At 44.3% G+C, this 27049-nt stretch overlaps 1 protein-coding gene across 1 annotated transcript in view; it reads right to left on the bottom strand.

Moving 5' to 3' along the window:
• Positions 1 to 27049, bottom strand: part of LOC128823356 (cytosolic phospholipase A2 gamma-like) — a 42046-nt gene that overhangs the window by 6089 nt on the left and 8908 nt on the right. Inside the window, exons 6-12 of the mRNA XM_054005598.1 lie at positions 26196 to 26336; positions 23943 to 23984; positions 14956 to 15075; positions 14472 to 14633; positions 4519 to 4611; positions 2135 to 2301; positions 926 to 1091 (exon numbers count right to left, since the gene is read on the bottom strand). Coding sequence (XP_053861573.1) covers positions 926 to 1091; positions 2135 to 2301; positions 4519 to 4611; positions 14472 to 14633; positions 14956 to 15075; positions 23943 to 23984; positions 26196 to 26336 — 891 coding nt within the window. The remainder of the gene's footprint in view (positions 1 to 925; positions 1092 to 2134; positions 2302 to 4518; positions 4612 to 14471; positions 14634 to 14955; positions 15076 to 23942; positions 23985 to 26195; positions 26337 to 27049) is intronic.

Genomic DNA, 27049 nt, shown 5'->3' with positions numbered 1-27049 from the left:
CAAGCTCAGTTCCCTCAGCCTCTCCTCATAAGTCATGTGCTCCAGCCCCCTAATCATTTTTATTGCCTTCTGCTGGACTCTGTCCAATTTGTCCACATCCCTTCTGTAGTGGGGGTCCCAAAATTGGATGCAATACTCCAGATGTGGCCTCACTAGTGCTGAATAGAGGGGAAGGATCACTTCCCTCGCCTAAGCTAACCCATGGGAGATGCCCAGGAGAGGGGTGTGTGCTAAGCAGTGTGGGAATTGAGCACCCAAGTCCAGGGTGGAGGGAGGCGCCTGTCTCTGCTTGGGGTTCTCAGCTGTGGTGACAAAGACTCTATAGCCTGGTGGTTACAGCACTCACACGGGCTGTGGGGGGCCCAGCATCCAGTCCTCCTGCTCCGCTGACTCTCCAATTATGATTCCAAAATGGAATAGCTTCAATAGGGGAGGCTGAGGCAGCCTTACATCAGAATATCCCACAGATCAGTGGTTAGGGCACTGATCTAACAAGTAGCAGATCAAATCCTTTCTCCCGCTCAGGCAGAGGAGGGGCCTGAACCGGGGCCCTCCACATCCTCGGTGACTCTGTAACCCCTGGGCTAATAGTTATGAGAAAGGGCCTCACTCCCCCGCATTTGTCTTAGCACATGTTCGGGGCCCGATCCAGCAGGCAGCCAGAGGTGTAGGGAAGCCTGGGATGGGGCAACAGTGCTGTGCCCAGAGAGACAAACACAGGCACTGAGAGAACTTTCCTGCAAAAACTTTGGCAATGAGCAAGTTTAGGCTCCTACAGAGTCTATTGGCAGCTGAGCAAGGGTTTTGTGATTCCCAGTGAGGCCTGATCCTGACATTTAGGTGGCTAAACCACCAATGAAGCACCTAAGTCCCTTTGTGAATCTAGCCCGTAGAGTTTTAGAAGAGAGGTGTACAATTAAGTTACCTGGGCAATTTTTCATGTTGAAGAGTGGGAAGTGCATGACGATGGGAACGTCCTTTCCTTTGAAGATGTAGCAATCAGAGAGGTGACCTGGGTCCAGCTTTTCTAGATCTATCTTGGGAAATGGGATGTTATTTGTCTCACAATACTCGGCAGTTTTCTTGATGGTCTGGGAAGGAGGGAAACATGATTTAAAAATAAATACATTAAAATAATTACCATCTCCATTAATAAAATTTGATGCCATTAAAATGACCAGGTTGGGAAATTAAAAATATCCTAAGCTAAGAAATACAAACATTCCAAGGAACTGACTAATAGAGGGCCTCCAATGGAAACCAGAAACAACTCTGTTGCCATATCTCTGTAGTCAGAATCTTTGTAAAACAATGAATATACTGGGACTGAGGTTTTCAAAACCTCCTAAGGGATGTGGATACCTATTAAAATTAATCCCTTAGGTGGCCTTGAAAACTTGAGCCCAAGGTAATAAGCAGGAGTCAAATGCAGACATTTGGCTCCAAAAGCACCAGTGTTTGGTGTTTTTGTTTGTTTGTTTTCCCAAATTCACCTGCAGGAAACCTTGATTTCAATGAAAACAAAGTGTTATCGTAGCTGAGGCCACTAGAAGGAGACAATATCACCTATGGAGCATTAGCGATATGTGAGGTTGAGGTTAATGAGCTTGCAGAGTTGTAACTGAGTTATTGGAATTTAGTTCACATTTCTGCTGGCTCCGTCTCCTCATGCTAGAGTGTTCTTGGTTCTGTAGGTACTACCAGTAATAAAAAAGTGGTAAAACCTAACGACTATCATTTAGGTCATCAGATAGGACTGTGATAGACACAGGGGCACACCTGTGGAGTAAAAGGTTGGCATTTTACACAGAGTAAAACTGAACTTTAAGGAATTTCATCTTCTTCCATGATATCAAAAGGGAAAGAGAGGTCACATTGATAGGCTCGTAGTCGGTCATACTCCCTTACCCCAAACCCAAGCGACCTGGCAGAGAATAAGGTAAATATTCCCAGTGGATCTTATACCACCATGTGTCTCAAATTATGATCCACAAAGAACTTTCAGGGAATCCAAATTACTGCTGCTAACATCAGTGCAACCTCATTGGGTCACGGGCCAAGTCCTGGGAATTTGTGCCAGTGCTTGATCCTGATTGGGGGTTTGGGAGACGTCACAATAAATAACAGAAGTTACCTCGAAAGGATCCCCATCGCTGAAGTCAAAGGAGAGGATCAGTTTCACTTTCCTCTCTCGGCGCAGAACAAGGGGGTAGGCAGAATTTATGGCAATCCAGGTATCGATCAAGCTGATGATTTTGTCCTTGGTGAAGACAGGGGATTTGGATTTGGATTTGGGGTCACCTGCGAAAATACATCCAAATATTGTTTTAGGCTGTGATTTATCCAAGGGGTCACAATGAGGGCGGTGCCCAAATCCCCCTGATTTCCGTGTGCATTTTCAAAGGCTCCTAAACTGGCCAATAAACTCCTAGTGGGATTCCTAAGGCACCTAAGGAGGTTGGGCACTGTCAGGATAAGGACCCACAGCTAGCCTGTTTATGTGCTAGTTTAACTCCCTGGGAATCTAATGAGCACAGCTGGCCCTCATCTGAGCCCCCTGATTAGCCCAACTGCCTGATTGGCTGCAGGGATCTGCAGACCTGTTCTTATGAACAGTGGGAGGGCTCTGGCTGTTCAGAGAATTCACCCATGGCTTTGAGAGCTCCTGCTCCAGCTCCGTCCCCAGCCTTGCACCTGCCTTGCCTTGCACCAGGTAACAGCTCTGATCCCTGGCCTCTGGCTCTGGCTTTGACCAAACACAGCAACAATGTATTGACAACCATGTGTCCAAACAAAAGCCCCACATTCCCTTCAGTTGTATGTGAAATCCCTTTTATTTACTTGCCATGAACACTCAAAAAGGCAATTGGATCTGTTCAAAAAATGAAAAAAATCCCACCTGCCCCCAACCCCACAAAAAAGAGTTGAAATTTCAAAGTTGTTTTCATTCCACAGGGATGGAAGCTGATTTATTTCTCTTTTTCATGAAAAATGACAGAGATTTCAATCCAATAATTTCGCAGAATATTTTGACACATTTTTTCCATGAAAAAGTTGATTTTAGAAAATGGCAATTTTCCACTTTAATAAAATGTCATTTGAGAAATGTTGACCAGCTCCAGAGAGTACCTTTTGCCTTAAAGAAAATTGTGGACTCCTTGCAATATCCTTCTAATAAACCCTTGCAAAGTATGTTTGCACACCAGCTCTCAAACAGCAGCGAATGGAGAATGCAAAATATATATATATATATATATATATATATATATATATATATATATATATATATATATATATTCAGAAAAGTTTGTTGGAACAAAAAGCAGAAATTCCATTTTTACTGCCATTTTCATTCTTTCTCTTGTGCACAAGAATGTTCATAGGGCTGTGATAATTGTCAGAGTCCTCAACACCCTGCTCTGTGATCCTGAGAAAGTCACTTCTCATTTTTGCACATCAGTTGTCCATCTGTTCAATGGGAATAATAAGAGGTCTTTGCATTGCAGGAAATTCACAGCTGTAACTGGGGACTCAAGAAATATGGCAATGGGGGGGGCCAATAAGTAGATAGGTTACTAGATACAGTATTTGTGATCATTTTCATGACACTATCTTCAAAGCTCTTTGTGGGCTATAGCAGTAGTTTTCAAACTTTTTTTCTGGGGACCCAGTTGAAGAAGATTGTCAATGCCCGCGACCCAACAGAGCTGGGGATGAGGGGTTTGGGGTGTGGGAGGGGCTCAGGGCTGGGGCAGAGGGTTGGGGTGTGAGGGTGAGGGCTGCAGGGTGGGGTCGGGAATGAGGGGTTCAGGGTGTGGAGGGGGCTCTGGGCTGGGGCAGGGGGTGGGGTACAGGAGGGGGTCAGGCCTTGGGCTGGGGGTGCAGGCTCTGGGGAGGCAGGGATGAGGGGTTTGGGGTGCAGGAAGAGACTCCAGGTTGGGGGGGTTCAGGGCTGGGGCCCAGGATTGGGAAGCAGGGTTGGGGCATGGACTTACCTCCAGTGACTCCCGGTGAGTGGTGCAGAAGGGGTGCAGAGGTAGGCTTCCCGCCTGTCCTGACACCGCGGACCACGCTGTGCCCTGGAAGCAGCCAGCTGCGGGTCCCGCTCTAGGCGGAGGCACGCAAGCAGTTTGGCGGGACTCTCACCTGCAGACACTATCCCCCAGCTCCCATTGGCTGGGAACCATCCAATAGGAGTGTGGAGGCAGTGCTTGGGGCGGTGGCAGAGCGTGGAGCCCCATGGCCCCCCTGCCTAGCATCTGGACCTGCTGCTGGCTGCTTCCAGGGCACAGCACAGTGTCAGAACAGGTAGGCACTAGCCTGCCTTAGCTGGGCAGCACCGCCGACGGGATTTTAATGGCCTGGTCGGCGGTGCTGACCAGAGGAAGGCGACCCAATGCCTGACATGCCGTGACCCAGTACTGGGTTGCAACCCAGAGTCTGAAAACAAACTGGGCTATAATATAGCAATCCCTTCCCACTCCTCGCCCTCTGCTGCCCCGAGTGCATTTTGCTTACATGTGTACAGAAAGTTATTGGTTGTCCCCCAGGTCCGGTCATGGATACAGCTCCAGATTTTCCATAATAATTTACATATACTCCATATATTTCCTATTAGGCAAGAAAAATCAGAATAAAAATTGAATCAGAAAATAAGTTAAAACAAATTGCTAGAGGAATTCTGTAGACACGTTCTTCCTTTTTTCCTCTTGGTTGCCAGTAGGTGTAAGCGGGGGCCAAGATGGATATTTGTTGATCCAAAGGCACTCAGGTAGTGTAGTGCCTGTTGTACAGTAATTGCAATAAACACAGAGGTGATTCTTCCTCTGGGCTGCTGGACTCAGAAGAACAGGGTGTGCCTGTCTGGTTTTCTGGCTCCCAGACTGACTGACAGGCACTGTGCTGCCAGAATATCATGATGCAGGGACTCCTACATGTGAGGTCATTAGGAGTGGGTGCGGCCCCACTGACAATGGATGTTTCTTTGCATTTACACAGGCATAACTAAGGAGCAGCTTTGGTATCAGCAGATGGCCTCAGAGTCAAGGGCCCCAGGGTTTCCAAGCAGCTGAGGGGCAGCCCCATCACATGGACTGCCTGGGATCAGAGGGAACCCACAGCTCCAGGGTCTTTTTCACAGAGAAATTTCAAATGTTGGGATTTGGTTCTGAATCAGAATGAAACCAAATTTTGAAATATCGAACCCACCCCGTGAAACAGAATCACCTCTCTGCCCAGCTCCAGCCCCATCGGGGTAAGTGTGGTAGGTCAGAATGAAAGAAGAAAGGGCAATGGAATGACTCAGTGTCTGTGTCCAACTAGCACAGGGGTAGGCAACCTATGGCAGGCGTGCCAAAGGCGGCACGCGAGCTGATTTTCAGTGGCACTCACACTGCCCGGGGCCTGGCCACGGGTCCAGGGGGCTCTGCATTTTAATTTAATTTTAAATGAAGCTTCTTAAACATTTTAAAAACCTTATTTACTTTACATACAACAATGGTTTAGTTATATATTATAGACTTATAGAAAGAGATCTTCTAAAAACATTAAGGTTTGCATGCGAAACATTAAATTAGAGTGAATAAATGAAGACTTGGCACACCACTTCTGAAAGGTTGCGGACCCCTGAATTAGCAACTGGACTATGACTCTAATGGGGCAACTCATGGGCTTAAAGTTAAGCATGTGCTTGGCTGGATCAGGGCCTATGTAAGGAAAGAACGACCAAGTGGGATGAACTGATGGAAAATATTCAGTGAGATCTCTTTTAGAAATAATTCGTTCACCTTGGTTGCATTGCCATACCTAGCACAGTTGACATTGTCCTTCTTACTATGTTCGTAAAAAAATAAACAAAAATAACATTGCACTGTCAACAATTCTGTTGATCTTTAATAAAAAGTTAGTCATTAAATTTACTTTCTCAGAAAGTAGGATTAATCTTTGTTTACTCGAAGAAGCCCTAGGCTGCTAGATACTTACCTGCCACACTCCTTAAATATTTTATTAGTTACAGATAAGTTCTATATGGCCTTGTGTTCTCTTAAATTGCAGAAAAGTCACGCTGAGCCAGATTTAAAGAAAAATATTTAAGCACCTCGTGGGTTTTTGAAATGAGTGGGAGTTAGGTGCCTAGACGCTTTTGAAAATCCCACTCCAGGCTTAGACACCTTTAAAAATATGGCCTTGAAGCTGACGAGCACTCTTATTTACATTCTCTATTTCTTCTGTAGAATTCCTTATATCTTAACTATTATTAGGCTTGCAAAAAATAGGTTTTTATAAGTAAATGTCAATTTCACAGGACACACACGCACACACATTGACAAAAAATATCCATTGATGATGATAGAAATTTACAGAGAGGCAAAGCAAGACAAATTCTGCTTGAGAACTTCTTACAGTTTGATTTAATTATATTTACTTTATATATTTTGACATGTGATGTTTACAATTTGTGTTTTAATGGTTATACAGCTTGAATTTTTAATGTTTTCAATTTCAGTGCCTACTCTCATTAAATAATTATTGTCTGATCCCTCCATCAAATTCCCACAACTGTGAAAATGTAAATTGATAAAAATAGAAAAATGTTTACAAGTAAACATTGATATTAGCTGTCAAATTTACAAAACAATAAAAATTGAATTCTGCTAAACCTATTATTTTGGTTAGCAAAATGTATCAGATTGGAATCCTGGAATCTGTAATTTAACCAAAGCAACCAGAATTGCCAGCTACCATCAAGAATATATTATGGGTAATTGAAAATGTCAATCTACATAGTTTTAATTAAACAAATGATATCAAGGGAGTTAGGAGATACATCCCCATGGACTTTCAATGGGATTTTGGTGGCATGAGTGCCTTACATGAGAATATATAAAGGGCCAGACTGGGTCAGACCAATGGTCTGTCTGACCCAGTGTCCTGTCTTCTAACTCTGGCCAATGCCAGGTGCTTCTGAGGGAATGAACAGAACAAGGCAATCATCAAGTGATCCATCCCTTGTCGTCCAGGCCCAGCTTTTAGCAGTCAGAGGTTTAGGGACACCAGAGCATTGGGTTGAATCCCTGACCATCTTGGCTAATAGCCATTCGTGGATCTCCATGAACAGACCTAATTCTTTTTTTAACCCAATTACACTTTTGGCCTGCACAACATCCCTTGACAATGAGTTCCACAGGTTGACTATGTGTTGCGTGAAGAAGAACTTCCTTGTATTTTTTTTCAAATTGCTCCTTATTAATTTTATTGGGTGACCCCTGGTTGTTCTGCTATGTGAATAGATAAATAACACTTCCTTATTCACTTTCTCCACAACATTCATGATTTATAGACCACTGTTACATCTCCCCTCAGTCATCTCTTTTCCAAGCTGTACAGTCCAATCTTTTAAATCTCTTCTCATATGGATGTTGTTCCATACCCCTTATCATTTTTTGTTGTCCTTCTCTGTACATTTTCCAACTCTAATATAACATTTCTGAGATGATATGACCAAAGCTGAATACATTAGTCAAGGTATGGGCGTACCATGGATTTATACTGTGGTATTCTGATATTTACAGTCATATTATCTATCCCTTTTGTGATGTTTCCTTACATTCTGTTAGCTTTTTTGACTGCCACTGCACATTGAACAGATGTGTTCAGAGAACTATCCATGACGACTCCAAGACCTCTTTCTTGAATGGTAACAGCTAATTTAGACACATAGAATTATAGAAAATTAGGGTTGGAAGAGACCTCAGGAGGTCACCTAGTCCAATCCCCTGCTCAAAGCAGGACCGACACCAACTAAATCATCCCAGCCAGGGCTTTGTCAAGCCAGGCCTTAAAAACCTCTAAGGATGGCGATTCCACTACCTCCCTAGGTAACACATTCCAGTGCTTCACCACCCTCCTAATGAAATAGTGTTTCCTAATATCCAACCTACACTTCCCCCACTGCAACTTGAGACCATTGCTTCTTGTTCTGTCATCTGCCACCACTGAGACACAATCATTTTGTATATAGAGAATTGGGATTACGTTTTCCAATGTGCAATACTTTGTATGTATCAACACTTAATTTCATTTGTCATTGTGTTGCCCAGTCATTCAGTTTAGTGAGATCCCTTTGTAATTCTTTGCAGTCTGCTTTGAACTTAACTATCCTAAGTAGTAATGTTGTATCATCTGCAACCTTTGCCACCTCATTTTCACCCCTTTTTCAAGATCATTTATGAATATGTTGAACAGTACTGGTCCCAGTACAAATCCTTGGGGGACCCTGCTATTTACCTGTCTCCATTGTGAAAAATGACCATTTATTCCTACTTTTTGTTTCTTTTGTTTCTTGTCTTGTAACCAGTTTAGGGTTACCATATTTCAACAATCAAAAAAGAGGACACGGGGTGCCGCCCTAGCCCCGCCCCAGCCCTGCCCCCTCCCACTTCCTGCCCCCCTCAGAATCCCCCTACCTGTCCCCTGACTGCCCTCTCCTGAGACCCCCCTCACCCTAACTGCCTCCAGGACCCCACCCCCTATCTAAGTCTCCCTGCTCCCTGTCCCCTGACTGCCCCAACCGCTCTCTACACCCCCTTCTCCCGACAGCCCCCCCAGAACCCCCGACCAATCTAACCCCCCCCCGTTCCCTGTCCCTTGCCTGCCCCCCCCCAGGCCGAGAGAGAGCTGCGAGCGCCACGTGCAGCCAAACACTATGGCGCTGCTCTGCGGGGGAGGAGGGAGCAGGGGAGGGGGAGGGACACTGGCTGCTAGAGGCCCCAGTGGCTGCGAGCAGCTTTCAATCAGGCCCAGCCGTCCAATCAGCCGCGCATGAGGGGAAGGGGGAAATCCCGGACATTTCTATTTTATTAGAAATCCCCCCCGGACGGCCATTTAACGCTGAAAAAGCTGGACATGTCCAGGGAAACCCGGACGGATGGTAACCCTAAACCAGTTACATCCATCAGAGGGCATTCCCTATTATCCCATGACTGCTTACTTTGCTAAAAGTCTTTGGTGAGGGGCCTTCTCAAAGGCTTTCTGAAAGTCAATGGGATTGGTGCTCCTAAATCACTTCAGCCCTTTGGAAAAATCCCACTGTAAAAAAGTTAGGCTCAGATGTCTAAAGGGCTTTTAGCACTGCTCTGCTCAGGGTAGCAAGGCAGTGAGACTTAGGGTCCTAAGGAAAGGATTCACTAAAATATGAGGCCTGTTTACTCCCATTGAAATCAATGGGAGTTAGGCCCCTTACTTTAAAAATCGGGCCCTAAGTCACTTTTGGAACTGGAACTTAGCCATCTAAATCATATGGCAGGTTGTCAAAGGCACTGAGGTGCCCAAAGGTGCCGATAGCGTGTGATATTTTCAAACGTGCCCAAGTGAGTTAGCTCTGAAAATATGGGCTTTTTAGGCCTCTTTTTCTGGGACTGGGGGGTGGGTGGTCAAGCCTAATGGTCAGAGCTGGAGACAGGAACCAGAAATCAGAGCCAGAGAAGGGCAGAAGCAGGTCAGGAACAAGGCCGGAGCAATCGCAGCTGCAGGCCTGAGCATTGAACAGCCACTAGCTACGCACTACTGCTGGCAACACCACACAGCCAATGAAGTGATCTGGCCAATTTGAGACTTTGGGTGCAGTTCGCTAGCTAATCCCAGGCCCAGCTGCAGGGCCACAGTTCTGACACCTTTGGGAATCTCAGCCTTAACCAATAAAATACATCTATATGTAGTATCTACCCATATGCTCTCATATTAATTCCTCGATATCTAATCTCTATTACTTGATTTAATGATTGAAGGCATGCGGAGGCAATGCTCTGCATATCTTGTAGCCTCAGATCTCTCGCCCTTGTCCATCTGGATATGTCACTGTGAGTGGTAGATGTCCCTGTCGTTCAGCTATCTCCTCCCTGTGATGGGGAGAGAGAGGAGCGGGACACCCAGCTCTCATCTCATCTGACCTGGCCAGAGCACTCAATTACCTCTCCCAGTCTTTGGGGAAGATTAGGACAGTGGTTTTCAAACTCTGGGTTGCGACCCAGTACTGGATCGCGGCATTTAAGGCACTGGGTCGCTCTGGTCAGCACCGCTGACCGGGTCATTAAAATCCCGTCGGCGGTGCTTCCCAGCTAAGGCAGGCTAGTGCCTACCTGTTCTGAGACCGCGCTGCGCCCTGGAAGCAGCCAGCAGCAGGTCCGGCTTCTAGGCGGGGGGCCACAGGGCTCTGCGTGCTGCCCCCACCCCAAGCACCGCCTCTGCACTCCCACTGGCTGCTTCCCAACCAATGGGAGGTGGTGGGTGGTGCCTGAGGGCGAGAGTTGTGCGAAGCCACTTGCACATCTCCACCTAGAACGGGACCCACTGCTGGCCACTTCTGGGCCACAGCGCAGTCCGCAGTGTCAGGGAAGGCAGGAAGCCTGCCTCTGCACCCGTGCTGCGCTGCTGACCGGGAGCTGCCAGAGGTAAGTCTGTGCCCTAACCTCACGCCCCAATCCCCTGCCCCGGCCCTGAGCCACCCCAAGCTCCTCATCCCCGACCCCACCCCAGAGCCTGCACTCCCAGCCCAGAGCCCTGACCCCTTCCAGCACCACAACCCCCCACCCCAGCCCTGACCCCCCCCCAACCCAGAACCACTTCCTGGGCTAGGGTTACCGTATTTAAAAAATAAAAAAAGAGGACATTCCACGGGCCCTGGCCCTGCCCCTTTCCCACCCCCCGCCCCCGCCCCAACTCCACCCATTCCCTGCCCAACTCCGCCCATTCCCCACCCCTTCCCCAAAGTCCCTGCCCTAACTCCCCCTCCTCCCTCCCAGCCACGCAAAAAGGGCTGCCCGAGCGCTACCAGCTTCACGGTTTGCCGGGCAGCCTCCAGACCCTGCGCCCACGGCCGGCGCCTCCCCAGAGCAGCTGGAGCCTGGGAGGGGAAGCGCCCAGCCGGGGGCGCAGGGTCTGGAGGCTGCCCGGCAAACCATGAAGCTGGTAGCGCTCGGGCTTCGGGCAGCCCCCCTTGCCTCCGGACCCTGCGCCCCCAGCCGGGCACTTCCCCTCCCGGGCTCCGGCGGCTGCTGTGCTCCCTGAACTCCTGGGCTCTGTAAGCGCCGAGCTGCCCGAGCGCTACCGGCTTCGGGCAGCCCCCATGCCTCTGGACCTTGCGTCCCTGGAACCCGGGAGGGGAAGTGCCCCACTGGCGGCGCAGGGTCCGGAGGCAAGGGGGCTGCCCAAAGCCAGTAGCGCTCGGGCAGCTCGGCTTTAAACAGAGCCGAAAAGTCAGGGGAGGAGCACAGCAGCCGCGGGAAGGGAAGTGCCCGGCCGGTATTTTTCCCAGACATGTTCGGCTTTTTGGCAATTCCCCCCGGACGGGGGTTTGATTACCAAAAAGCTGGACATGTCCGGGAAAAAACGGACATATGGTAACCCTATCCTGCGCTCCAAACCCCTCATCCCTGGCCCCACCCCAGAGCCCGCACCCCCAGCCCAGAGCCCTGACCCCCTCCCACACTCCAACCCCCTGCCCATACTCTGAGCTCCCTCCCACACCCTGAACCCCTCATTCCCAGCCCCACCCAACAGCCTTCACTGCTGCACCCCAACCCTCTGTCCCATCCCTGAGCCCCTCCCACACCTCAAACCCCTATCCCCAGCTCCATTGGGTCACAGGCATCAACAATTTTCTTCATTTGCATCACCAGAAAAAAGGTTTGAAAACCACTGGATTAGGACATGGACATGAATTAATGGAGATGCAGGGCCAGATACTCAGCTGATGTAATTTGGAAGAACTCCACTCAAGCCCTCAGAGCTACTTCAATATATATCTGTGAAAATTTGGCCCTCAGCTTGACTAAGACTGATACAATGTTGTCTGGCTGGGAGAAGCCACTCCAAAAATACAGCCGAGATTTTTCAGGTCTCTTTGACTCTGGGTGTGTGTGTCTGGCCATTGTGGCTCTATTTACCCTTTCCCACAATTAAAAAAACCAGGGTTCACCCAATGAAATGAGTAAGCACCAGGTTTAATACAAACAAAATAAAATATTTTTGCGTACAATTCACAATTAACCTGTGGAACTCATTGCCATGGGATGTTGTGATGGCCAAAAGTACAATGGGCTAAAAAAAGAACTAGATAAGTTCATGGAGGATAGGTCAAATGGCTATTAGCTAAGATGGTCAGGGATGTAACCCCATGCTTGGGGCAGTCATAAATTTCTGTCTGCCAGAAGCCAGGAAGGGAAATCAGGGGTGGATCTCTCCAAAATTGCCCTGTTTTTTACATTCCTCCTGAAACTCTGGTACTGCCCACTGTTGGAGACAGATTAGTGGACTAGATGAACCATTGGTCTAACCCATTAGGGCAGTTCTTATGTTCTTATTTTAACTCTAAGGACCTAGGGGAAGATTTTTGAAAGAATTTAGGCACCTAAAGATGCAGATAGGTGCCTAATGGGATTTTCAAAAGTGCATAGGTAAAGCCTAACTACTATAGAATATAATGTGGTTTGGGCACTTAACCTGCTAAGACATATTTGAAAATGTCACTGGGTGCCAATCTGCAGCCTTAGATACCTAAATACCTTTGACATTTTTCTCCCCAAGACAGTGAGCTGGGGAGGCAGTGTGGTCTAATGGATAGCACACTAACATGGGACTCAAAAGCCCTGGGTTCTGAAACCAGCTCAAGCGCTAAGCTTCTCACTTCATAGTCCTGTACTTCTCCTACTGTAGAACAGTGGGAATGAGAATGACTCCTTTGTAATGTGCTTTGAGCTCTTCTCATGAAAAATGCTAGGTACTGTTGTTATTAACAATAGCTAGGATTGGCAGAATTTTATTTTTATTTTTTATAATCTCAATGGATAATATAGATGTTTTATCCAAGCCTTTTTAAAGGTTTTTATCAATTTAAATTTTCACTGCTGCAGAAATTATAGGGAGAGAGACTATTATCTAATGGCAGCAGATGTGGAGAGTCAGGAAGTTAAAGTTTTATAAACCATTAAAATGCAAATGTAAACATGCTAACATTCTAAATATACAAACTAAATATCCTCAAATCAACACATCTCCCCTGTTTTTGCTATTCATTTGTTACTCCATTTGTTGTACCAAGCCTAAATCAAAACCTAATCATTGGATCTTGACTCTAATAAGTTCTCAAGCAGCATTTTTCTTACTCTGCCTATCTGTACATTTTTATTATTATTATTGATGGAAATATTTTTTCATTGGGTTGTGTGTGTATTGTGAAATTGACATTTACCAATAAATATCTAATCCTTCCAAGACTAGCAATAGCCTTGCGGCTACCTGGTCTTCTCAAACCAGCTCTCTGCATCTCTTTTTCCTACTACACCAGGATAAGTGGTTATGAGCCACTCTTTTGGATGTCCACATTGCCAGTCTAGACCTTGCTATTGGGTTATTGGAAAGCACTCTCCATGGGGTTTATATAGTAAATCTCCCGAGAACTTGAAATGGAGGCAGACTTCAGCAACCTCTTCAATACGCTGGAAATCCTGATTTCAGCACATTGCATCAGGGCTCTGGGATCTGCATTGACTGCCTTGGGACTTCTAGGGTAGAATTTCAGACATTGGTTTGGATTTCTAACCACCGAAGTGCCCTAAGATGTAACTGAGAAAGCACTGCTCTTTGACATACCAACGAAGTTATGTTCTTTGGAGGAACTTCAGATGTAGTTTCTCAGGGTAAAAAGGGAGATGTTTGGAAAGATTCATTTAATCATATTTTTTAAGGCCAGAAACTGTTATGTGTAGTCTGACTTACTGCATAACACAGGACAGTGAATTTCACACAGTAGCTCCTGCTTTTGTCCCATAACTTCTGATTGAACTAGAGAAGATCTTGACAAAAGTGACTTCTTCTCTATATTTTAAAACTCTATTTGATGGAGACTTCACCACATGCCTACGTACATTTTCCAGTGGTTAACTGCCCCTCTGTTTAAATTTCACCCCATACCTCTAACCTGAATTTGCCTAGCTTCAGCTTCCAGCCACTGGAACTGGTTCTGCTGTTATCTGCTAGGGCGACGAGCCATTTGCTCTGAGAAATCTCCTCCCCAAGTGAGTGCTTATGCACTGTGGTCAAGTCACCTCTTGCCTTCTCTTTGTTAAACTAAACTTTTTGAACTTCCTTAGTCTCTCATTAAGAGCCTGATTTTTCTCAGATCTCAGGTTCTTTTCTGAACCCTTTTGAAGTTTTCAGCGTCCTTTAGAAGGGTCTCTGATGTTTAGCACCCAACTGTGCATTAGCTCTACTATTGTGGAACCGTCTCCAGAGCTCATCACTGCAAAGCAGTTAGTGGTGGCATGCTGTATGGGTCACAACATATTATTCTATATTTGGAAAGATTGTCAGGGGTGTCCAGAACTCTTTTGATTCTTACAGAAACAAAAATAAATCAATGACAAATAAATACATTTAAAAAACTTTTCAGAGAAGAAGCAAAATTTTTTACTTGCCTTCAATTTCTAGTGAGCATGGACCATAAGTCTTTCCTCCAAATTCCATTTCAAAAATCCTGTCAAGTGCATCACAGTCTGCCATTCTTTCTTCCAAGGTCTTTGAACCCCAGGTCTCACTCATTTCACAGCACTTCTGGTAGGAATCCTTGCTGTTCTCACCTGCTTAATGACAGGGGAAATGAGGTTAGTTTTGTGGCAGGCCATGGAAGGGTCATTAGAAGTGTTTGGGGGTATGGGGATGTTCCAAGGGGGACTAAGGCAGTTCCAGTACCCAGCTCACATTGAAAGGCAATAGGATTTGGGGTCCTAAATCCCTTAAGGCCTTTTGAAACCCTCAGCCTGTGTGTATTGGAACAGCCCTGGGGATTTGTAAAAATATTGGCAAATACACAGATGTTTCCATGGAAACAAGCACGCAGCAATTCTTTCACCTGGTAGCTGGGATTTCCTAAGATAAACCTAGTCCCGCTGGTCCACTTGCCTTTCAGGACTTTCTTCAGCTTCTTGAAGACTCCCTCACAGTCTTCCCCAGCTGAGGCATGAACCTGAAGCTCCAGGAGGAGGAGGATACCCTGACAAGTTGCGCAAGTGCAACTGATACCTGGGAGGAAAGAGAATATAATGTAGCCAGAAGGCAGCTGTTTGTCCTGTGAGTCCTGAGTGTGGAGAGAGGGAAGAGTCATGTTCCTGGTGCCCAAAGTTTCTTGGGAGCAGGGATGCACCAACCAGTGTAGGGTCAGACACCTGGCTGCTGAATCTCTTTGTACCTGGTGTCCTAGAACATAAGGCCCCAATTCAGCAGAAGAACTCACCTTCCAATGACACCTGGCTTGCAGTGTGAGCTACCTGGGGCTGACCAGGGCAGCTCAAAATATCTATCTATATTTAGATAGCTAGATAGATGATATCATCTATCTATCTATCTATTATGAAAAATTGCTGTTCAACCAAATTGGCATTTTGATTAAAAAAGAATGGGTTCTTAGGCAAAAAAACGGCAATACCAATTCTACTGATAGTTTCCAAGGTCAGATGGGACCATTGTGGTCATCTAGTCTGACCTCTTGTGTAACACAGTAAACTGTATTCAATTTTGTTTTACGTAAATGTTTCTGAATTTTGAAAATGAGCAATTTCCCACCTAGAACATTGTACCAAAAACTGAAATGTTTTAACATACCCAGTTTTTTAAAATAGAAAAAAATCAGACTAGGTTTTGTTTAATATCTGGAACACACCTGCCCCAAATTACATTCCTGATATGAAAGCATTTTGAGCCCTGTATAGATAAATGCACAGGCCAGGTAGAGGTGCATTCATTGGATCCCCATACTATCGATGTGAGATCAGATTTTCAAAGAAGCCTGAAGGATTTAGGAGCCCAACATATACTGGAATTTAATGGAATTCCAATATTCCATTAGGCTCCTTTAAAAATCCCACTAGGGACACTGACATTATTAATCAGCACCTTGAAGGACTGGGGCTTTTCAAGAAAACCTCAGGGAGGTAGGAATTTGACTTCCATTGGATTAAAAATTCTTTTGAAAATCCTGTCATTAAAGAATAGACTGTTGTCTGGTTTAGCAGGCCAATGCTCAAACCACAGATAAAAATGCCAGTGTTTACTATGCAGACAAGAAAACGTACAGTTGCTGTTCAGGTGTTTGAAAGTTAAGTGTTACTTACAATTTTTGAACAAGGCATTGTAAGTTGTTAGTTCTCCTTTATTGAGGTAGGTAGCAGAGCAGTACCATGAGAGGAGCAGAACAGGAAGAAGGCAGAATTGAGACCTTTCAAAGTTTTGGCCCAAGTGAGGGGGAATGGGGGCGTCATTTGAGCTCCCCTCCTCAGGTGCCAAAATGTTGTGGGCCGGTCCTGTCAGCCCTGCAGGAGGTAGGGTGACCAGATTTCCTGATAAAATCAGGACCGTCCCGATATTTAGGTGTTTGTCCCGATATTTCACTCCGCCAGCAGCACTCGGCTTTTTTTTTTTTTTTGCTCTGCCAGCGGACCCCCCATGTGTCCCGATATTTTCTTCCTCTCATCTGGTCATCCTAGCAGGAAGAGGCGAGCAGTTGCTTGATGCTTCACCTTAGGGCCGGCTCCAGGGTTTTGGCTGCCCCAAGCAGCCAAAAAAAAAAAACAAAAAACCAAAGCCGCAATCGCGATCTGCGGCGGCAATTCGGCAGAAGGTCCTTCGCTCCCAGCGGGAGTGAGGGACTGTCCACCAAATTGCCGCCGAATAGCTGGACATGCTGCCCCTCTCCTGAGCAGCCGCCCCAAGCACCTGCTTGCCAAGCTGGTGCCTGGAGCCAGCCCTGCTTCATCCCTTCAAGAGGCAGAGAGGCAGTTCTCAGAGCTGGGGCACTGCTGCTTGGGGCTTTAGCCCCTCAGGTGGAGGCAAGCTGGTTCTGGGGGCTTCAGCCCTGCGCTGGCTTCAGCTGCACATGCTTATTATAACAGGAAATTGCATCACTGTACTGCTGTGCAGACCTCTTGTGCTGTGATCTATCTGCATGCTGCACACTGCAGGCTGTGTTTACTGTCCCTAAGTCTCATTTGAATAGTTTTAGATTTAAGTGTTAACCCTATGTTAATTTCATGGATGACAATCACATCTTCAAACTGTAAGAAACGCAAATATGAAGCAGAAAACCGAGGTTTTCAGCCAGAAGGGAAAGAAGATTTTGCATTCACTAGTAAAGGTGGCAAACCCCTGTGCCTAATTTGCAATGCATCGCTCTCTCACTACAAATTGAGCAACTTGAAACGTCACCACAAAACAACTCACAATAACTTTTCATCTAAGTACCCTCCTGGATCAGAATTAAAATTACACCTCAACAGTCAACAGACACTACTTTCTGCATTCAGTAAGAAAGCTGACACAACAACTGAAGCTAATTTTGTTATGGCATGAAATATATTTTGTGCTAAACATCCATATTATAATGGAGAATTTGTTAAGAAGAATATTGCAAAAGTGATTTCAATTTTAGATCAAAGTAACACAAAACTTCAATGACTAATACAGCAAATTCCAATTTTGTGCCACACTATGTAGCAAAACGAGCTGAAGAATTCTCTAGCATTCAGCTTAGCTGTCGATGAATCCACAGATATTCAAGATAAACCACAACTAGCAATATTTGTTCACTATGTTTCTGCAGTTGTAATTGTGAAAGAAGAAATGTTGGACTTAATAGCGCTAAAAGAAACAACCTGTGGTGTAGATATAAAGAACGCACTTGACAAAGCATTGACAAATGCCGATGTACCATTGGATCAACTTGTCAGTGTTGCAACAGCTGGAGCACCTGCAATGGTGGAGGTAAAAGTAGGTCTTATCGGACTCTTGAAAAACGATCCCAAATTTCTGGAGTTTCTCCCTGTTCACTGCATCATCCATCATGAACATCTCAAAGGCAGATATTTCAGGTATGAAAATGTTATGAAAATAGTCCTAGAAATTGTCAATTTCACCCGCTTGAATGGGAAGACTCATCAACAATTCAAAAATCTCATTGAAGAGCTGGATCTTGAAGACAAATCTAATGACATCTCTTTCTACTGTATTGTGAGATGGTTATCAACCAGCAATGTCTTAAAAAGGTTTTTGGAACTGTTGAAGCCTATCAGTGCTTTCCTTAACTAAAAGGAAAAGTCCTATCCACAACTGAAAGATGAGCAATGGATGTAGGATCTGATGTTTTTCACTGATATTATGCAGCATCTGCAAACTTGCAACTTGGCACTCCAAGGGAAGGATAAGATTATTTCTAACCTTACTCAGACAGTCTTCAGCTTCCAGAACAAGTTAAAGCTTCTTCAAAGAGACATAGTGTCAAGAGACTTCAATCACTTTCCCCATCTCAAGAGTAGGGTAAACACATTGCCTGAAATCAAAGTAGAAGGTCACACATTCAAGGAATACAGAGGTAAAGTATAAGGACTGCTTGATGACTTTCAGGCCAGGTTTGAAGACTTGCAGAAGCTGAGATCCTGCTTCACCTTTCTTGTAACCCCATTCATGGTTGATGTGATCAATGATGGCTGTCCGATTCCCAAAACTGTGGTTACAGAAAGTAGTTAATGTTTTCACCCCTCAGCTTATCTACTGTAGAAATGGAACTCCAGGAAGACCAGGCTCTAAAGATGATGCATAAATCACAGTCTACAATTGAGTTCTAGAAGCAAGTTCCAGGAACAAAGTATCCTCAACTCAGGAAGAATAGTGTATGACTCATTTCAATTTTTGGCACAACATACTGCTGTGAATCATTGTACTCTAGGATGAAGTTCATAAAATTGAAACATTGTGAAGTCCTTACAAATCAACATCTGACCGAGCTCCTCTGTACCGCCTTGACAACGTATCAATCAGATTTCCAAAGACTTACAACCAGGATGGAGACTCACAAGGCCTCTATCGATAGCAGTAATTAGCCATGATACAGTAAGAAGAAATGTTAATAGTTTAAAAAATGCTTGTGTAAAGGTTGTGCATGTCTTGCATATCTCGAATGTCTGAAGATTATTGTATGTGGCTCAGAGGGTTAGTAAGTTTGGCCAACTCTGCTCTAAAGGTGCAAGCACAGAATGCTAGGGAGATATTCCCCACACATGCTCAAGTGTTAGCTGGTTTGGGGTTTGAGAGGCTTAGTGCTGACTTAGCTGTGAGGAGGCAATTTGGGCCCACTGGGATAAGTCCACCTACCACTGAAAGTAATAGAAACTGGTGGCCCTATCAGAAGCAAACACACAGCCCCTTAGTATTGTCTAATTTCCACCTCCCTGGCACCCACCTCACAAACCCTCCAGACTGTCAAAATTCAGTCATCGTCACCTGTCCACTTCATAAGTTCAGCATCATCTTTGGTCGCTCACCCTAGCTCTCCCTTGCATCAAGATTAAATTTCTCTTCCTCAGCCATAATTCCACCCTGGGAAACTCCTAGAAGAGGTTCATGACGCCCATGTCAGAAATTCTGTGTGGAGTTGGGTTCAGTGGCGGATGGAGCCCATAAGAAGTTGCAGCTAAGACTACACTGCCAACCCAGCTGTTGCTGGATCTTCCTAGTAAACAGCTATTGCTCATTCATGTTCCAGTGGTCTCTGCTTTAGGGTATGAGCTTCTTGGGGCTGGTGCATGCTAAGGAGACACCCAACGCCCCCTGTGGATCCATTGACACCCATTCTGGGAACTTTGTGCATCTAAGAAAATGTCTTCCATTGGATACAGGAAGCTGTGTGAAGGGTAGAAATTAATAACCTGAACTTTGGGATTTGGGGCTGGTCATGGGGCCTGGGAAGGAAGCCTGAAATTAATGATTTCACAGTAGACCTGGTTACAAATTTCCCAACTGCAAATTCTGCATCAGAAACTGTCATTTATTCAAATTTAAACTTCCCATGACAACATGTTGATTTTGACAAACTTTGGATAGTGTCTCTTTTGGTCAAAATTTGGAATATATTGATTTTGATGACATTTATTTTGAAGGGAAAGAGAATTGAAACAGAGTATTTTGATAGGTGGAAACATACCTTATCAGAATGGAATGTTTCAATTTTAGCCCCCGACGTTTATATTATATAGAAATGGCCCTCTAATTTTGTTAATCCATGTGCGGAGTAAATTTTCTTATGTGCACCAAGGTATGCGCAGATGTGCGCCACCAGTAGAAACAAAAAACCTAGATATAATATATATTTTTAAAAAGTTACCATAGGGATAATTATTCCAGCCAGGACAAGCTAGGCATTTAAGAACTCACTTGTCAAAGAATTAAATTTAAGTGTAGGAGAAATAAAAATGCATAGACCAGTTAAAACACTAAAATAACAGCACTTAGAAAGAATAAAATTACAGAGAATATATGTGCATTGCAGGAAGTACCAAGAAGTAACAACAACAATAATAAAAATATGTGTTGGGAGGTGAGTGTGAAAGAGACAGAGTGTGTGTATGTGTGTGTGTGTGTGTGACCCAGAGACAGTGTGTGTGTGACACAGATTCTCTGTGTGTGTGTGACACAGAGAAAGAATGTGTGTGTGCGAGAGACAGAGAGAGAGAGAGAGAGCAAGACACACACACACACACACACACACAGTGTGTGCTGGCTGCTGGGGAAGTTTCAGAGAGATGCCATGCACTGTCTCTTTAAGACACTCACTGAAAGCTCTCCTGCTCTGACCTGAGCCCTCGCTCTGTGGAGATGGGGTACATGGGCGGGGGGGGGGGAGAGAGATAGACAGAGACTGTGTGAGAGCTAGCTGTGGGGAAAGTCTCAGGGACTGTGCACAGTCTCTTTAAGAAAGGCACTCACTCATGGCCCAGAGGCTGGAGTCGGTTCAGACCTCAGACCACAGCAGTAGCTCCAAGTCCTGAGCCAGGCTGCCCCTCTCCCCTGCTCTGTGGAGATGGGGTACAGGGGAAGGGGGACACCCTGCCGCTCTGCACAGCCAGCAGGAGGGTCCCGGGGAGCAGCTGCAAGAGCAACGTGGCTGCAAAGCAGCTGGTGGAGAGGCACCTGAACACATGCTGCTAGATGTGCGCGCTCTGCTAATCAACTGCGCGGCACTTGAATCTCTCCTGGGCGGCCGCCCAACAATGCAGCTTACAGGGAACACAGCATAGAATATAAAGTCACATTTTTAAAAAGTCCGAACAAATCATGTGCATTTTATTAAAAGTTTTGATGGACCTGAAAAGATTTTTTTCAAATATTTTGAAATTGTTTGGTTTCATTCAGAAGGTTCAACCATCTGGAGTTCACAAGGCCACCTTTGAAATGCCTTCTGCTTGCAAACCTCCCACCGCTGAGAGATCAGAAAAACATTTTGGTTCTTTTCCTGACTCCCCACTCATTCCCTGTCTGGCCTTGCTGTAGTTAGTTAAGGCCAGATATTTAAAGGTAATTAGGCACCTAGCAATATTTTCAGAAGGATCTACTTGCCTAAAATAATTGATTTCAATAGGAGTTAAGCACCTAGCTTTGAAAATCCCTTTAGGTGATTAAATTTAGAAACTGGACAATAGGCTGAGATTTACAATAGAGATTGGGGAGTTCGGTACCCATATATATTAATGGCATTTTGGTACCTAACCTCCTTGGTTTCCTTTGAAAATCACAGCCAAATGACTTAAGGTGAAGACTTTCAAACACACCAATGGGAATTGGGCACTTGGCCAGGTTTTTAAAAGTATTTATGTGCCTAAATATGCAAATAGATGCCTAGTGTGATTTAAAAAACAAAACAAAATCAAACACCTGACTTGCATTAAAATTCATTATTGTTTGCAGAATTGTATCCATGTTGGCCTCAGGATATGAGAAAGGCAAGGTGGGCAAGGTAGTATCTGAAGAAGAACTCTGTGAAGCTCACAAGCTTGTTCCATCCACCAACAGAAGTTGGGCCAATAAAAGATATTACACCACCCATCTTATCTCTTTCAATAAAATGCATAGCTTCTCAGGCCAGAAGGACCCATTGTGATCATGTATTCTGATCTTGTCTATAGCATAGGCCATAAAAGAACTTCTGGACTCATCCAGGATTTGCTCCTGATGTAGCTATTTATAGATACTTATGAAGGTCTAACAGGATCCAACACCATATGTCAAATCTAGACAAATTCAGACCGGAAATAAGGCATAATTTTTTTAACAGTGAGAGTCATTAACTACTGGAAAAACTTACTGAGGATTATGGTGGATTCTCCATCACAGGCAATTTTTAAATCAAAATTGGATGTTTTTTTCTAAGAAGAACTGCTCTAGAAATTATTTTGGGGCAGTTCTCTGGCATGTGTTATACAGGAGGTTAGACTAGGTGGTCACAATGGTCCCTTCTGTCCTTGGAATCTATGACTGTCTTGTAGGTAGTTATTTCTGCCTTTTTTGGTTTAGCTTATATCTCATTGGAATTGGTTTAAGCTAATGTGTGAAAGCCTCTCTTAAATGAAAACAAGAGTGTCCACATGAGGCTTATGCTGGTATAACTATACCTGGGTAACTGGTAAAATTTCCCATGTAGAGAAGGTCACATATGAGCTTTCAGGGAGATTTTGTTCTGGGCAAATGTTAACATTGATTACAAAGGGGGAATGAGACCCATGACAATCAGATATGTCATTAATACAAATGGCTTGATTCCCCTCTGGCTTGATTTACACTTATAAGACATACCTTTGCCAGTCACAGGTGTGAAAAACCTCAACAACAAAACTATGCAAAAAAAAAATCAGTGTAGATGCAGCTATGAAGACAGAAGAATTCATCTGCCGACATAGCTAATGTTGTTGGGGAAGTAGTGGCCATATACTCTCTGAAAAACTCCTTCTGTTGTCATATCTACAAAGGGGGGCTGTGGTGCAGACATAGCCCCTCCCAATGCTGCAGATCAAAACTAGCTTCTTTCATGTCAGAGGGGTCATGGCAGGATAAATCCAGTGTGAGTTTTAAGAAAAACAGGCCCATAGTTCCAGAAATAGAATGACCCACCTGCTTCACGTATTGCATTCTGCTCTTCTCCTCTCAGTCCTCCAGAAAACGTTTTATAAACAAGCTCTCAACAACAGAAAACAAAACACGCACATTATGAGTCATTTCACATAGCTAAGGATACAAGCCATATAATCCAGATTAGTGGTTTTCAACCTGTGGTCCACAGATCCCTGGAGGTGCGCAGACTATGTCTAGGGGGTCCACAAAAGGTGTTATTACCATAGAATAGTGGTTTTCAACCTGTGATCTGTGGACCCTTTGGAGTCTGCAGATTATGTCTGAGGCTGGGTCTACACTACCCGCCTGAATCGGCGGGTAGAAATCGACATCTCGGGGATCGATTTATCGCGTCCCGATGGGACGCGACAATCGATCCCCGAATCGACGCTCTTACTCCACCAGCGGAGGTGGGAGTAAGCGCCGTCGACGGGAAGCCGCAGAGGTCGATTTTGCCGCCGTCCCTACAGCAGGGTAAGTCGGCTGTGATACGTCGAATTCAGCTACGCTATTCGTGTAGCTGAATTTGCGTATCTTAAATCAACCCACCCTGTAGTGTAGATGTAGCCTAAGATTTCCATAGAATGTCCATACGAAACTTGTTAGGGATCGGCAAATGAAAAAAGATTGAAAACCAGCAATCTAGAAAATCATATTTGGGTTACAAGGTTAAAAACTGAATCAATTTTTTCTAGGGCTGTCAAGCAATTAAAAAAATGAATTGCGATTAATCACGTGATTAAAAAAAGTAATCCTGATTAATCACACGATTAATCGCACTGTTAAACAATAATAGAATAACACATATTTAAATATTTTTGCATGTTTTCTACATTTTTAAATATATTGATTTCAATTACAACAAGAATACAAAGTGTACACTGCTCACTTTATATATATTTTTGATTACAAATATTTGATGATCTGACCCTACCTTCCATACACAGAAATTTCTGTACCTTTTAAATATGTAATGCCTGCAGGGGCACTTCCCCATAAACCTGAAAAGAAGAAGGAAAAGACCTTATTTACAAGAGTGCCCATAAAAATGCATCAAGGCGTTTCCCTTTAATTCTACATAAAGAGTTGCCTGGTCAGGAGCCCCATTAGTAGAAAAGTCAAGGGGGGCACTGGGAGGCCAGTCTCTAATGGGTTATGTGCTTTTGCAATTTCATTGGCACATTGTTCCATAACTGAAAAAGCTTATTGTAAGTAGAGGTGATCAACAAATTTCCAGTGTAATATTTTTTGCACCAGAAAATACTCTTTTGTCAAAATCTAAACTTTCCATGAAAACTTGTTGATTTTGACAAAATTTTATTTTAAAAATAAATGTGCGGTGAAGCATGTTGACCTTACCAGGACACAATGTTTCAATTTTTCATTTTGAAATGGGCTTTCATTTCTGAATTTATTGGCTTCTATAATACAGTGTAAATGAAAGTATAACAAACAACATCTAAAGAGTAGAAATAGGAAGGCAACATTTCAATTTTAAAGAAACAGAACATTTTGATTGACCTGAAATGGAACTCATTTTGTGAGAAAGGTCAAAATTTTGTTTTCATCCTGATTGAGAATACAAACAAATTTCCAAATTTCCTATGGAATGGAAATTTCAAATTTCGACCAGCCCTAATTAGTATTAGTATTTGTAGTATCACAGTGCCTAGGTCACCCAGCAATGAAACAGGACCTCATGGTGCTAGGCGCTGTACAGACACAAGACAGAAAGACAATCCCTGCCCAGAGAGTTTGATAACTTTTGGGATATCCCTGCCCTGTAGTAAGGTGAGAGGTGGGTGAGACAAGGCAATCTCAGGAGGCAGTAGTGGTCTTGTTTGTGGGTGTGCTAAATTTATTTGTTATGTTTACAATCCTGCTGGTCTTAGTGTTACCTCAGGATCATAGGAATGTAGGGATGGAAGGGACCCCAAGAGATCATCACTGAGGCAGGACCAAATATAACTAGACCACCTCTGACAAGTGTTTGTCCAACCTCTTCTTAAAAACCTCCAGTGATGGGAATTCCCCCACCTCCCTTGGAGGAGTACTCCAGAGCTTAACTACCATGAAAGTTAGAAAATTTATTTCACCCCCTAAGGATAATTAACTTCTGGTGTTATCTTACATTAGGAGATGCACTATGAAGAATTTTCAAAGGCAACCAGAGCCTAGGATGGACTGTGTTGGACTGGTACAGTACATATTTGAATGAAGCTGAAATTTTCACAGGGACTAAGGAAGTTGGACACCTATGGTAGGATTTTCAGAAGCACATAAATGACTTAGGAACATACATCCCCATTGACTTCCAATTGCCCTATGCTCCTAAATCACTTTGGTGCTTTCAAAAATCACAATCTCAAAGCCCATTGAATTTGTGCGGAAGTTGGTTACCTAACTCCCCTTTGTCCCTTTGAAAATCCCCCCCTACAAACACACATGCACAACTGCTCAACTCTTTTAAACCCTTTGGAAATTCCTAGACTAAATAAATAAATATGAAAAGACCAAGCAAACATTGGATATTAACAAATAGGAAGGAGAATGGCTTGGATTTTCAAAGGAGACCATGGGAGTTTGGTGCCCCAATCCCACCTGAATTCAACTAACTCCCCTAGGCTCCTTAGAAAATTTGAGCTCTAGTGACAGGGCAGTTGCTCAGGCATTAGGACACCTGACTTCTATTCCTTCACTTCCCATTTCTGACCTTTATGACCTTGGACAAGCCACTTCCCCTCCCGATGACTCAGTTTCTTTCTCTGTAAAATGAGTATGTTGATGTTCACTAAACTTTTGAAAAGCTTGTTGAGCTATGTGGACACGATGCACTACCTACATAAATACTAGCCATGACTCAGGAGGAGCTAAATGAGTCGAGGAAAGGATGAGATGGTGGAAGAAGGTTGAGAAAAGGGGGTTATATGTGAGTGAATGTCATGAGAATACAGAAGGAAGACTAAAAGGGTTTGAAGAAAGTCTGGGTAGATACAAGCAGCTTGCAGGAGAGCGCTGAGACTGGGATGATACTTAAATGGTTGGGTGGCTGGAAACATTACATATAGGTCTATAATATGAGGTAGATCTCACGCTGCATTGGAATAACATGGTGGATCTATCTATCTAATCTATCTATCCATCCATCCATCCCCATACACCGCCTCTATCTATCTATCTATCTGCTGAGAATCAGGGGCTTGAATGCTTACCTTGCAGGTAGTGGATATTTTTCTCTTTCCTCTGTTTTTCCAAATTTCCATCCTCGAATTTGCTTCCCAAGTACTTGGTGCATACAAATGCCCCTGGACCAGGAAAGCCACACTCATGAGGAGTGAATTCAAACCAGGTTCCTGTGAAACATAGGTGGGGTTTGAAAAAAGAGCCCTTTCAAATGCTAGCTTCTTGTTGTCCTTTCTTCACTGATGGCAATAATTTCTCAATTCCCCCACTGCTCTGTTTGCTCCACCAATGAATCCCACTCACTTTTCTGTCTGTTCCTCCACCCATGGTCATTTTCATGCTATTTTCTCTGGTGGCCTCCTCCATCTGGTGTTTCCTTCTTAAGCCAAAATGTGCTGTCTTTGGATGTCCTAGAAGTCCTCTGGTGGTCATCACAGCCACTCTCCACCCTCCCTCCCTCCCTCCCACCACTTTGACCCAAATGACAGGTTTCAGGGTAGCAGCCATGTTAGTCTGTATCCGCAAAAAGTAACTGTTTTTCTGTTCACTTTAACCTGTCTGGTCATTCAATGACAGACCTGCGGGTGGCTATATTACAACAGAAAAACTTCAAAAACAGACTCCAACGAGAGACTGCTGAGCTGGAATTGATATGCAAACTAGACACAATCAACAAAGGATTGAATAAGGACTGGGAATGGCTGAGCCATTACAAACATTGACTCTATCTCCCCTTGTAAGTATTCTCACACTTCTTATCAAACTGTCTGTACTGGGCTATCTTGATGATCACTTCAAAAGTTTTTTTTCTCTTACTTAATTGGCCTCTCAGAGTTGGTAAGACAACTCCCACCTGTTTATGTTCTCTGTATGTGTGTATATA

This window comes from Malaclemys terrapin, chromosome 15 (genome assembly GCF_027887155.1).
Source record: "Malaclemys terrapin pileata isolate rMalTer1 chromosome 15, rMalTer1.hap1, whole genome shotgun sequence".
NCBI classification, from domain to species: domain Eukaryota; kingdom Metazoa; phylum Chordata; order Testudines; family Emydidae; genus Malaclemys; species Malaclemys terrapin.
This window is presented reverse-complemented; position numbering and strand designations above follow the sequence as displayed.